The sequence below is a fragment of the Salvelinus sp. IW2-2015 genome, linkage group LG7 (genome assembly GCF_002910315.2).
Source record: "Salvelinus sp. IW2-2015 linkage group LG7, ASM291031v2, whole genome shotgun sequence".
Classification (NCBI taxonomy): Eukaryota; Metazoa; Chordata; class Actinopteri; order Salmoniformes; family Salmonidae; genus Salvelinus; species Salvelinus sp. IW2-2015.
This window is the reverse complement of record NC_036847.1, coordinates 12687827-12700116: the sequence shown is the minus strand read 5'-3', so window position 1 is coordinate 12700116 and position 12290 is coordinate 12687827. Positions and strand designations below refer to the sequence as shown.

The 12290-nt window shown below is 44.1% G+C and overlaps 1 protein-coding gene across 1 annotated transcript in view; it reads right to left on the bottom strand.

The window, feature by feature from the left end:
• Window positions 1–4046: 4046 nt before the first annotated feature.
• samd11 (sterile alpha motif domain containing 11) overlaps window positions 4047–12290 on the bottom strand; it is a 106072-nt gene continuing 97828 nt past the window's right edge. Inside the window, exons 12-13 of the mRNA XM_070444430.1 lie at window positions 9018–9128; window positions 4047–8542 (exon numbers count right to left, since the gene is read on the bottom strand). Coding sequence (XP_070300531.1) covers window positions 8285–8542; window positions 9018–9128 — 369 coding nt within the window. The 3' untranslated portion in view covers window positions 4047–8284. The remainder of the gene's footprint in view (window positions 8543–9017; window positions 9129–12290) is intronic.

Below are 12290 nucleotides of genomic sequence, written 5' to 3'. Positions count from 1 at the left end.
CGCACATGCTAGCGGTTTCATGTGATAGAGAATAAAATATTTGTTAGAAATTTAGCAAGATGGGAGATCGAACAACAACTAGCATGGGTTGCTAATATTATGACGATTGTTCCTTTGGTTAGGCCTACTGGACAATGAAAGAAAGTTTATATTTACTGAACAAAAATATAAACGCAACATGCAAAGTGTTGGTCCCATGTTTCATGAGCTGAAATAAAAGGTCCCAGAAATTCTCCATAAGCAAAAAAAGCTTATATCTCTCAAATGTTGTGCACAAATGTGTTTATATCCGTGTTAGTGAGCATTTCTCCTTTTCCAAGATAATCCATCCACCTGACAGGTGTGGCATGTCAAGAAGCTGATTAAACAGCATGATCATTACACAGGTGCACCTTGTGCTGGGGACAATGAAAGGCCACTCTAAAATCTGCAGTTTTGTCACACAATGCCACAGATGTTTCAAGTTTTGAGGAAGTGTGCAATTGGCATGCTGACTGCAGGAATGTCCACCAGAGCTGTTGCCAGAGAATTAAATGTTTATTTCTCTACCATAAGCTGCCTCCAACGTGGTTTCAGAGGATTTGGCAGTACGTCCAACAGGCCTCACAACCACAGACCACGTGTATTGCGTCATGTGGCCGAGCGATTTGCGGTTGTCAACATTGTGAATCGAGTGCCCCATGGTGGCAGTGTAATAATGGTATTGGCAGGTGTAAGCTACGGACAACGAATGCAATTGCATTTTATCGATGACACTTTGAATGCACAGAGATACCATGACGAGGTCCTAAGTACCATTGCCGTGCCTTTCATCCGCCGCCATCACCTCATGTTTCAGCATGATAATGCACAGCCTCATGTCGCAAGGATCTGTACACAATTCCTGGAAGCTGAAAATGTCCCTGTTCTTCCATGGCCTGCAAACTCACCAGACATGTCACCCATTGAGCACGTTTGGGATGCTCTGGATTGACTTGTGCGACAGCGTGTTCCAGTTCCCGCCAATATCCAGTAACTTCAAACACAGCCATTGAAGAGAAGTGGGACAACATTCCACAGGCCAGAATCAACTGCCTGATCAACTCAATGCGAAAGAGATGTGTCGCGCTGCATGAGGCGAATGGTGGTCACACTAGATACTGACTGGTTTTCTGATCCTAGCCCCTACTTTTTTTTTTAAGGTATCTGTGACCAACAGATATATATCTGTATTACCAGTCATATGAAATCCATAGAATAGGGCCTAATGGATTTATTTCAATTGGCTGATTTCCTTAAATGAACTGTAACTCAGTAAAATCTTTTGAAATTATATTTTTGTTCAGTATAAAATAATTGCCTCCACGGATATAGTCTGATTTTGGCTAGGCTATTTTGAAGCAAGGTAAGATGCCTCAATATGTAGTAAAACTTTCCATTTTCAAACAATTAAGTACATGTTTTCAAAATGCAAACTGCCTACAGCTCATTGCAAAGTGGTGTGTGACACGCTGATTGAGCCTGCCATTCGTTGCCTATACATTTGCTGTTTGATATGCTGTAGCAACAGCTCTGGTACTGTCTGACAGATTTTCTGCTCAAAGGCTCTGTATCTGTGTGCTGTATACGTGTGATAAGATGCATAACGAATCTCGACTACTGTACATGTGCCAATTTAATTCCTCAAAATRATGCAAATGAACCTATAGACCAATAAGCATGACAAGTCAAATGTATTTACATCGACTGGTATTTCCATCAAAGAATAGGCTAAAAAAGCATTATTTCGCAATAGTTATTTTTCTTCTTCTCCGGGACAATTGGTCAGTGAAATCAGCTTTTCAGACGTCTGAGTGATTAACCGAAATTATGGTTCTTTTTTGGTTTAAAAAAAACGAATTGACCAGTTCGTTCGGTTTTTACTGGGAGCTCAATGCACACACTGCACAGTTTCTCTAGAGATAAATCAGATCCAGCTGAACTGTGCGATGTAGTAGGGTGTTGTAATTTCCAACAGGCCAATATTCTACATGTGGCAATTAACCACAGTAACCAGGATTCCATACAACCTTTTTATGCGACTAAAGTACATATAAAATATATAATGACAGTCCTGATGGAAACAGAAGATTTGTTGGTCAACTTTCCAAATGTCGACAACAACAAAAAATGCTATAAGGTGGGATATTTTTGTGTCTGTAAAATTAATTATGCGAGAAATGTAGTTGGAAAACTTGGAGTCACGCAATGACATGTTGTGGTCATTGCAGGCTACAGATTAAACAAGTTATGATGCTTAGCCTGGAATGCTTTTCCAAAAGTCTTGAAGGAGTTCCCACATATGCTGAGCGCTTGTTGGCTGCTTTTACTTCACTCTGCGGACCAACTCATCCCAAACCATCTCAATTGGTTTGAGGTCGGGTGACTGTGGAGGCCAGGTCATCTGATGCAGCACTCCATCACTCTCCTTGGTCAAATACCCCTTGCACAGCCTGGAGGTGTGTTGGATCATTGTCCTGTTAAAAAAACAAGTGCAAACCAGATGGAATGGCGTATCACTGCAGAATGCTGTGGTAGCCATGCTGGTTAAGTGTGCCTTAAATTCTAAATAAATCACTAAGAGTGTCACCAGCAAAGCACCCACACACCATCCCACCTCCTCCTCCATGCTTCATGATGGGAACCACACATGTGGAGATCATCCGTTCACCTACTCTGTCTCACAAAGACACGGCAGTTGGAACCAAAAATCTCAAATTTGGACTCATCAGACCAAAGGACAGATTTCCACTGGTCTAATGTCCATTGCTCGCGTTTCTTTGCCCAAGCAAGTCTCTTCTTCTTGTTGGTGTCCTTTAGTAGTGGTTTCTTTGCAGCAATTCGACCATGAAGGCCTAATTCACGCTGTCTCCTCTGAACAGTTGATGTTGAAGTGTGTCTGTTACTTGAACTCCGTGAAGCATTTTTGGGGGGCTGCAATCTCAGGTGCAGTTAATTGCCGATTTCTGAGGCTGGTAACTCTAATGCACTTGTCCTGTGCAGCAGAGGGAACTCTGGGTCTTCCATTCCTGTGGCGGTCCTCATGAGAGCCAGTTTCATAGAGCTTGATGGTTCTTGCAACTGCACAAAGTTCTTGAAATTTTCCGCATTGACTGACCTTCATGTCTTAATGGTGGACTGTCGTTTCTCTTTGCTTATTTGAGCTGTTCTTGCCATAATATGGACTTGGTCTTTTACCAAATAGGGCCGTCTTCTGTATACCACCCCTACGTTGTCACAACACAACTGATTGGCTCAAATGCATTTAGAAGGAAAGAAATTGCACAAATGAACTTTTAACAAGGCACACCTGTTAATTGAAATGCATTCCAGGTGACTACATCATGAAGCTGGTTGAGAAAATGCCAAGAGCATGCAAAGCTGTCATCGAGGCAAAGAGTGGCTACTTTGAAGAATCTCAAATATAAAATATATTTTGATTTGTTTAACACTTTTTTTGGTTACTACATGATTCCATATGTGTTATTTCATAGTTTTGATATCTTCCCTATTATTCTACAATGTAGAAAATAGTAAAAATAAAGAAAAACCCTTGAATGAGTTGGTGTGTCCAAACTTTTGACAGGTACTGTATATATATAAATAATTTAACAATTGTCGCCAATTGGATGGAAACCTAGTTTGTAACCATAATCCACTGCACATCTACTTGTCTGGTCTGTTTTTGTTACGTCTTCTACGGAAGAGACCGAAGAATGGCTGATATTGAGGGGATAMAGAGAGCAGCTGTTMCTTSYCSAGGTATCMCTTCCTGAAAATACARSATCTAAGTGATTMATAGTTGGTATTCAGCAGTCATAAAAGTATGCCTTATTTACTTTGAAGAACTACAAAATAGTTATTTTTGTCAGACCGCATATATGTCGTAGCTCTATAGAGATGAGTTGATGACTTGGAATGAAATAATAAGATCAAATAAAACAAATGTAATYTACACAGCAACTGAAATATTTTATTAAAGTAATGTGAATATATGATGGCTAATAAGGGATAAGCAGTAATGGATAGTCACTACCATCATGAGACTTTTATTAATTATTTTATTCTGTGTTACAGCATTCAACCCAAATAATTAAAACTGAAAAATAAAACCGTGATTATTTTTCAATAATCTAAATGAAACCGAACCGACTTCAAAAAGCAATAGTCACTCAGCACTATAAATGATTGTCCAAAAGCCGGCTGTTAGGCCTACCGGCTAATGGAAACCCTGTTGCATACAGCACTTGCATACAATAGCAACCAGTTGAGTAGAGCTGAAGACCAAGCCAATGAAATCCCAGCAGAAATCCCAGCAGTGACCAATACATGTCAATTTGACAGCTTCAGTGGAAACTGTTTTCTTTGAAGGATAAAGGTGGGTGTGAGTGCTCGGGTGTGCACTTTTCTTTTGTGTGTGTGTGTGTGTGTGTGGAAGGGTCAGGTTTATCCCCACAGGCAGGGAGGCCTTGGCCTGCGGCAGAACCTCACACTCTGACAGCTGGTGTTGACCTGAACCATGCCCCCAGGAGTCCACTCTCCTACAAACACACACCATCCAACAGTCAGAGAAAACACTACAAAGAGTATTCACTGACTACTTGTATCACTGACTGCTAGTATTCAAGTGAGGAGAGAAAAAAGTAGTTGAGCGTTTCTGACAGTTGGATGGCTTATCTTGGCAAAGGTGAAATGCTCACTAACAGGGATGTAAACAAATTTGAGCACAACATTTGAAAGAAATAAGCTTTTTGTGCGTATGGAACATTTCCGGGATTTTTATTTCAGCTCATGAAACATGGGAGCAAAACTTTACATGTTGCGTTTATATTTTTGTTCAATATATATTTCCCGAGCTTTCTTATATCTCCTGTATATAGGACAGACACTTCAAACTTTATTCCTTGTTATAAAATGTTGTGCTGTCTTTTTTGCCATTTATGAATGTGTTATTCAACTCGTTTTCTATGGGCTATAGTGGTAAAGGCTAAATTCAATATTTTATCAAATTATGAAAAAAAAAAAAAGTTGACCTAAATTGTAGGTCCTAAAATTAAAAATTAAATAGCTAAATTATCCATGGTATGACCATCTTAAAACAATTCCAGCTCCAATTCTAGTTTAGTATCCCCCTCCCCAATGGCTTAGACCTTGTCTGCTTTTATTTTTACCCATCTACCAATCAGTATCCTTCTTTGCGAACCATTGGAAAACCTCCATGGTTTTTGTGGTTTAATATGTGCTTGAAATTCACTGCTCGACTGAGGGACCTTACAAGTAATTGTATGTGTAGGGTACAGAGATCACAGGAGGCTGGTGAGGGGAGAACGGCTCATAATAATGGCCGTAACGGCGCAAATGGAATGTGTTTGACGTATTTGTTACCATTCCACCATTCCACTAATTCCGCTCCAGTCATTACCATGAGCCCGTTCTCCCCAATTAAGGTGCCACCTACCTCCTGTGACAGAGATGGGGTAGTCATGGCCGTAACTACATATGAGGACACATGTACACATAGTTCAATTTTTTCTAATTTGAAAAAATGTATAACAAAAATATATATATTTTGTACACAATAAAGAAAATCAGTTACGGGTCAAAATCGAATTATTGCATTGATCAAAGCTCAGAGCGCTTATATTATTGATCTGACAATTCTAATCACACTGCCTCTTTGGAAATGAGCCGAATCATGAACAGTGGTTTGTTCGTTATGTTCTCTTGTGTCACCCTGATTTACCTCCCTGATTTGCCTCTTTAGGGGGCCTGAGACCTGAAACGAACTACCCCAGCTCGCAGCCGGCTCAAGTAGCCAGCTAGAGAGTCAGAGATGCTGCTGACAGTGTATTTGCGAGATGCTGGACAAAAGGCCATTTTAAAACCGTCCCTCGACTCCTGCTATGTCTACAGACATCCCCCAAACAAACAAAAACTGACTCTTGGAGAATGAGTGCACATCTGGTAAAAACTTGATTATAGATTATGTCAGTCAGTCAGGTAGTTGTCTGCCGGCAGAGACTTTTATTCAAGTAACGTTCAATGGCTCTGGCTACTATTGCTAAGCCAGCTAGAAGGATGAAATAAGAAGCCAATGTTAAACGGAGCCTACCTCAGCAGGAGTAAAAAATACACTACTAAGTTCTCGTAATAACTTTGCTTTACAGAGAGTAGGCTACTGAGACAGGCAGTGATGTAGCGCTCAGTGGTGAGGCTAAGGCAGGCTGCAATGCATGCAGGAGGAAGCAGAGGAGACCGAGAGAGAAAGAATGCAAGCAGAGGTTAGTACAGTGGTTTCCAAACTTGGGGTCGGGGCCCCATGTGGGGTACCCTGAGAACATCTGTACTAATCTTATCAAACACGTTAGGAATGAACTAAAACAAAACAACAAATATATATGTTTCAATGAACATCTCCACGTGGCCTATATTCCCTATAGGCCTACATTAAAATGCACAAAAAAAACTATACAGTTTTAAATATGTTTTTGTTTCGTCACTGCTGCTACGTGTCAATTTGTGTAAATCATTTCTCATATTTCTCCCCATTCAGGGGTATGACGTTACAGTTGTGTAGATAATAGGCTATGTGTTGAACTTATAGCCACCAAGGTGATAATGGCTGGGGTCATTTTTGTTTGTTATTACTGTTCTCCAAATATAATTTAAATTGAAAAAATAGAAACTGGTTACGGCCCTGGGGGTAGTCATTTAAAAATCATGTTAAACACTATTATTGCACAGTCCATGCAACTTATTATGTGACTTAAGCACATTTCTACCCCTGAACTTATTTAGGCCAAAACAAAAGGGTTGAATACTTATTGACTTGACATTTCAGCTTTTCATTTTTAATTAATTTGTAAACATAGTTCCACTTTGACATTATGGGGTATTGTGTGTAGAGCAGTGACACAAAATCTCCATTTAATCCATTTTAAATTCAGGCTGTAACACAACAAAATACGTAAAAAGTCAAGGGGTGTGAATACTTTCGGAAGGCACTGTACATCAAAAGTCCTAATAAATATTATTCCCTCATATTTATCTGCTGAAGTAGCATTCAAGATTGGGGCTTTCTTTTAATAATATACAATTTGGAGAAAATAAAACGGCCAACAAAAACGTTCGTAAGAAAAGTACCACCAAAAGTTAGCGAGTCACATTTTGTTCAGTCATAAAGAAAACGTTATTCGTGCAACTACATTTAATGAACCCCCCAAATACGTCTGTAACCTTATTTCCATCATAAGCATCATTCTGTACAATTCAGCGTGTTTGTATCTCCCACAGTAGTTAACAGGATTTTACAATGACATTAGCTCTATGAGCCGAAGCCACCGTTTCGTCACCATCCCATATCAGTAACATTTGGCCCTTTTTATCAGGGCGTGTCAGAGAAAGAACTCAGCGTAGACTGTTGGCTTATGGGCACAACACTGTGTTGTGTACCTTTGTCACCTATCAAAGAGTCCCCCTTGTCTCTTAAAGACAGTTATATGGTACCTGGCTCACTGTTCTCCTTAATGTACCACACCTCCCTAAGACTACACATTTTTCCCACAAAGCAAAAACAAAACAAAATAAAACCCCAGAAACAAACATGAAATATCGTCCTGATTCCACACATCCGGTAATCTTTGGTTTTGGACTGTGGAATGCATAGTTGCAATAATGAGGGGGGTTTTGAGTCCTTTCACTCCAGCCTCCAGAATTCTCAGTTCCTCTGAGCTGTTTGGGCTCCTGAGACTGGGAGTGGGGAGAAAAGTGAGTGAGAGAAAAGAGGGAAGAGGCGTCTTCCTTTTAAGTGCTGGGCGCCGCCGGGTGTGTTGGGGAGCAGAGAGAGAGAGAGCGAGAGGGGGGGGGCTTCCTTCAGCCCAGGAAGGAAGAGTTTCCGTTAGCGTCTGTCTGTCTCACTCAGAAGAATGTCGTAGTTGTGGCGCTTCGCTCTTTTTTTTGGCAATCTGACTGAGACCAGCTGTCTGCTCCCTCCCTCTCTTTCTCGTTCTCTCTTTCTCTCTCTCCCTCTGTCGCTTCATGATGTCTCTCCCTCCAGCCCACTGTCAGTCACGTCTTTGGATTCTGCTTGGCTACAGCCACAGTGGAACTTGAAGTTGAAGTCTGGTCAGTTCATTTTCTTTAGTTGTAGTTTTTTGATATTTTACAGGAAATGGGGACAATTTTTGTTACAAGGGGTTTCTCTGAACCCTCTCCACACCCCTCCTCCTCCTCTACAGTACATGTTCCCTGTGCAGCCAGTTGAGTCCTAGGAGGGCGTCTTGGCCCCCTCGTAGACCCCTGACGCGGAGCCGTTCTCCTGCTTGGGGGAGGAGTGACACGGGGGCGGAGGGCCGCTGTAGGGAGAGGAGCTGCTGCTGGCGACGGAGGGGGGTCGCAGTGGGACCGCCAGAAGGGTGTCGGACAGAAGGGGGTCCCTGTCCGGGGGACGCAGGGCAGATGGCGGCACCGGGAGCGCCAGCGGGAAGCTGGTCATGTAGAAGAGTCTGCCAACGCGCCGCGCCACCTGAGAGGGAGAGAGCGAATGCCACATGCCGAAGTTAGAGCCGCTCAGCTCACAGGCCGCGTCGCAAATGGCACCCTATTCCTTATATTGTGGCCTACTTATTACCAGAGCCCATAGGATGTAGAAGCCCAAAAGTAGTGCACTATGTAGGGAAGACGGTACCGTTTGGGAAGCAGCCTAGTGTTCTACTGTACCACCAGCCTGAGAGAGAGGAGAGGGGTAAGGGCTATATGGTACGGTATGCCTGACAATCTGTGTTCTGACAAATGGACTCACTTTTAGGGGCTACACTATCTATCTGCTTTGGCTAACTCTATGATACACTACTAGCTTCCAACACACACACACACACACGCACACACACAGTTGAGGTTCACTCACACAAGAACAGTCTACACATACACGCACATTTGGACTTTGGGGCTACACACACACCACACACTTCTGCAGTGTGTTGCCATTCAGTGGTGTGTACCTGAGAGCGTATCTTGAGCGCAGGGCCCAGCTTCAGTCCCATGGTGTTGAGCAGGTGCTCCTCTGTGAGCAGCGGGAGTGTCTCTCCGTCAATGGCCTGCTCCCGAAACACCTTCAGGAGAGACACAGCCACTTCAGCCAGAGCCGAGACAGACACACACACACACACTCATAAACACGCACAAACTCATGCATACACGCTCACACAGAGCACACACTCACACAGAGCTTGCATACACACTCACACCATTCTCAATCTTCCAACAGTGTGTGTGTGTATAACATTAAGGGGACTGTGGTGCTGTGAGAGATAACAGTGGTCTTACAGCTATAGAACCAACTAGAAACCAACTCTACTCTACTAATAGTAGAACGTCTGATTGAGGTGACAATATTAGATACTCTGGTCCCAAAGCCTTACTCTGCCCTACTCTGCTCTTCCACCAGCCTGACCCTGTTCCCTCTCTCCCTCTCTCTCTCTCTCTCTCTCTCTCTCTCTGGTTGAAAGGGTGGATAAACCAGACCCCTGCCATCCTGCTCTGGTTCTTACCTGGTTGTACTCGGCACAGCCGGCCAGGCCTCCCACGAAGCCACACACCTCCTCCACACTCCACTTTCTGATGTCCTCCACTGGGGGCGCCGCTGAGTCCTCACCGTCCATGAACATACCTCCCATACCACCTATGAGAGGAGAGAGGGTAGAGGGATGTTGTAAATGACTAAGTAATATTCATTAGGGCACAAATTAGTGTTTATTATTGGGCAAGTTCAGGTCGTTCTCTCCCTGTTTCAGTCCGTTTTCTTCTATTTGGTGCCTGATGAATACGACCCAGGACAGACCTTGACCAGCAGCCAGCATACACCCATTTCTCCAGCCAGCATACACCCATTTCTCCAGCTAGCATACACCCATTTCTCCAGCTAGCATACACCCATTTCTCCAGCTAGCATACACCCATTTCTCCAGCTAGCTAATTTCTTGCTGAAGTAGCATTCAAGATTGGGGCTTTCTTTTAATAATATACAATTTGGAGAAAATAAAACGGCCAACAAAAACGTTCGTAAGAAAAGTACCACAAAAAGTTAGCGAGTCACATTTTGTTCAGTCATAAAGAAAACGTTATTCGTGCAACTACATTTAATGAACCCCCAAATACGTCTGTAACCTTATTTCCATCATAAGCATCATTCTGTACAATTCAGCGTGTTTGTATCTCCCACAGTAGTAACAGGATTTTACAATGACATTAGCTCTATGAGCCGAAGCCACCGTTTCGTCACCATCCCATAACAGTAACATTTGGCCTTTTTATCAGGGCGTGTCAGAGAAAGAACTCAGCGTAGACTGTTGGCTTATGGCACAACACTGTGTTGTGTACCTTTGTCACCTATCAAAGAGTCCCCCTTGTCTCTTAAAGACAGTTATATGGTACCTGGCTCACTGTTCTCCTTAATGTACCACACCTCCTAAGACTACACATTTTTCCCACAAAGCAAAAACAAAACAAAATAAAACCCCAGAAACAAACATGAAATATCGTCCTGATTCCACACATCCCGTAATCTTTGGTTTTGGACTGTGGAATGCATAGTTGCAATAATGAGGGGGGTTTGAGTCCTTTCACTCCACCTCCAGAATTCTCAGTTCCTCTGAGCTGTTGGGCTCCTGAGACTGGGAGTGGGAGAAAAAGTGAGTGAGAGAAAAGAGGGAAGAGGCGTCTTCCTTTTAAGTGCTGGGCGCCGCCGGGTGTGTTGGGGAGCAGAGAGAGAGAGAGCGAGAGGGGGGGGCTTCCTTCAGCCCAGAAAGAAGAGTTTCCGTTAGCGTCGTCTGTCTCACTCAGAAGAATGTCGTAGTTGTGGCGCTTCGCTCTTTTTTTGGCAATCTGACTGAGACCAGCTGTCTGCTCCCTCCCTCTCTTTCTCGTTCTCTCTTTCTCTCTCTCCCTCTGTCGCTTCATGATGTCTCTCCCTCCAGCCACTGTCAGTCACGTCTTTGGATTCTGCTTGGCTACAGCCACAGTGGAACTTGAAGTTGAAGTCTGTCAGTTCATTTTTTTAGTTGTAGTTTTTTGATATTTTACAGGAAATGGGGACAATTTTTGTTACAAGGGTTTCTGCTAACCCTCTCCACACCCCTCCTCCTCCTCTACAGTACATGTTCCCTGTGCAGCCAGTTGAGTCCTAGGAGGGCGTCTTGGCCCCCTCGTAGACCCCTGACGCGGAGCCGTTCTCCTGCTTGGGGGAGGAGTGACACGGGGGCGGAGGCCGCTGTAGGGAGAGGAGCTGCTGCTGGCGACGGAGGGGGTCGCAGTGGGACCGCCAGAAGGGTGTCGACAGAAGGGGTCCCTGTCCGGGGACGCAGGGCAGATGGCGCACCGGGAGCGCCAGCGGGAAGCTGGTCATGTAGAAGAGTCTGCCAACGCGCCGCGCCACCTGAGAGGGAGAGAGCGAATGCCACATGCCGAAGTTAGAGCCGCTCAGCTCACAGGCGCGCGTCGCAAATGCACCCTATTCCTTATATTGTGGCCTACTTATTACCAGAGCCCATAGAGGGAAGCCCAAAAGTAGTGCACTATGTAGGGAAGACGGTACCGTTTGGGAAGCAGCCTCTAGTTCTACTGTACCACCAGCCTGAAGAGAGGAGAGGGGTAAGGGCTATATGGTACCGTATGCCTGACAATCTGTGTGTTCTGACAAAGGACTCACTTTTAGGGGCTACACTATCTATCTGCTTTGGCTAACTCTATGATACACTACTAGCTTCCAACACAACACACACACACACGCACACACACAGTTGAGGTTCACTCACACAAGAACAGTCTACACATACACGCACATTTGGACTTTGGGCTAACACACACCACACACTTCTGCAGTGTGTTGCCATTCAGTGGTGTGTACCTGAGAGCGTATCTTGAGCGCAGGGCCCAGCTTCAGTCCCATTGTTGAGCAGGTGCTCCTCTGTGAGCAGCGGGAGTGTCTCTCCGTCAATGGCCTGCTCCCGAAACACCTTCAGGAGAGACACAGCCACTTCAGCCAGGGCCCAGACAGACACACACACATGCAATCACCCGCTCACTCATACACTCACCAGCACTCAATACATACATACACACACACACACACACACACACACACACACACACACACACACACACACACACACACACCACACACACACACACACACACACACCACACACACACACACACAACACACACACACACACACACACACACACACACACACACACACACACACACCCACACTA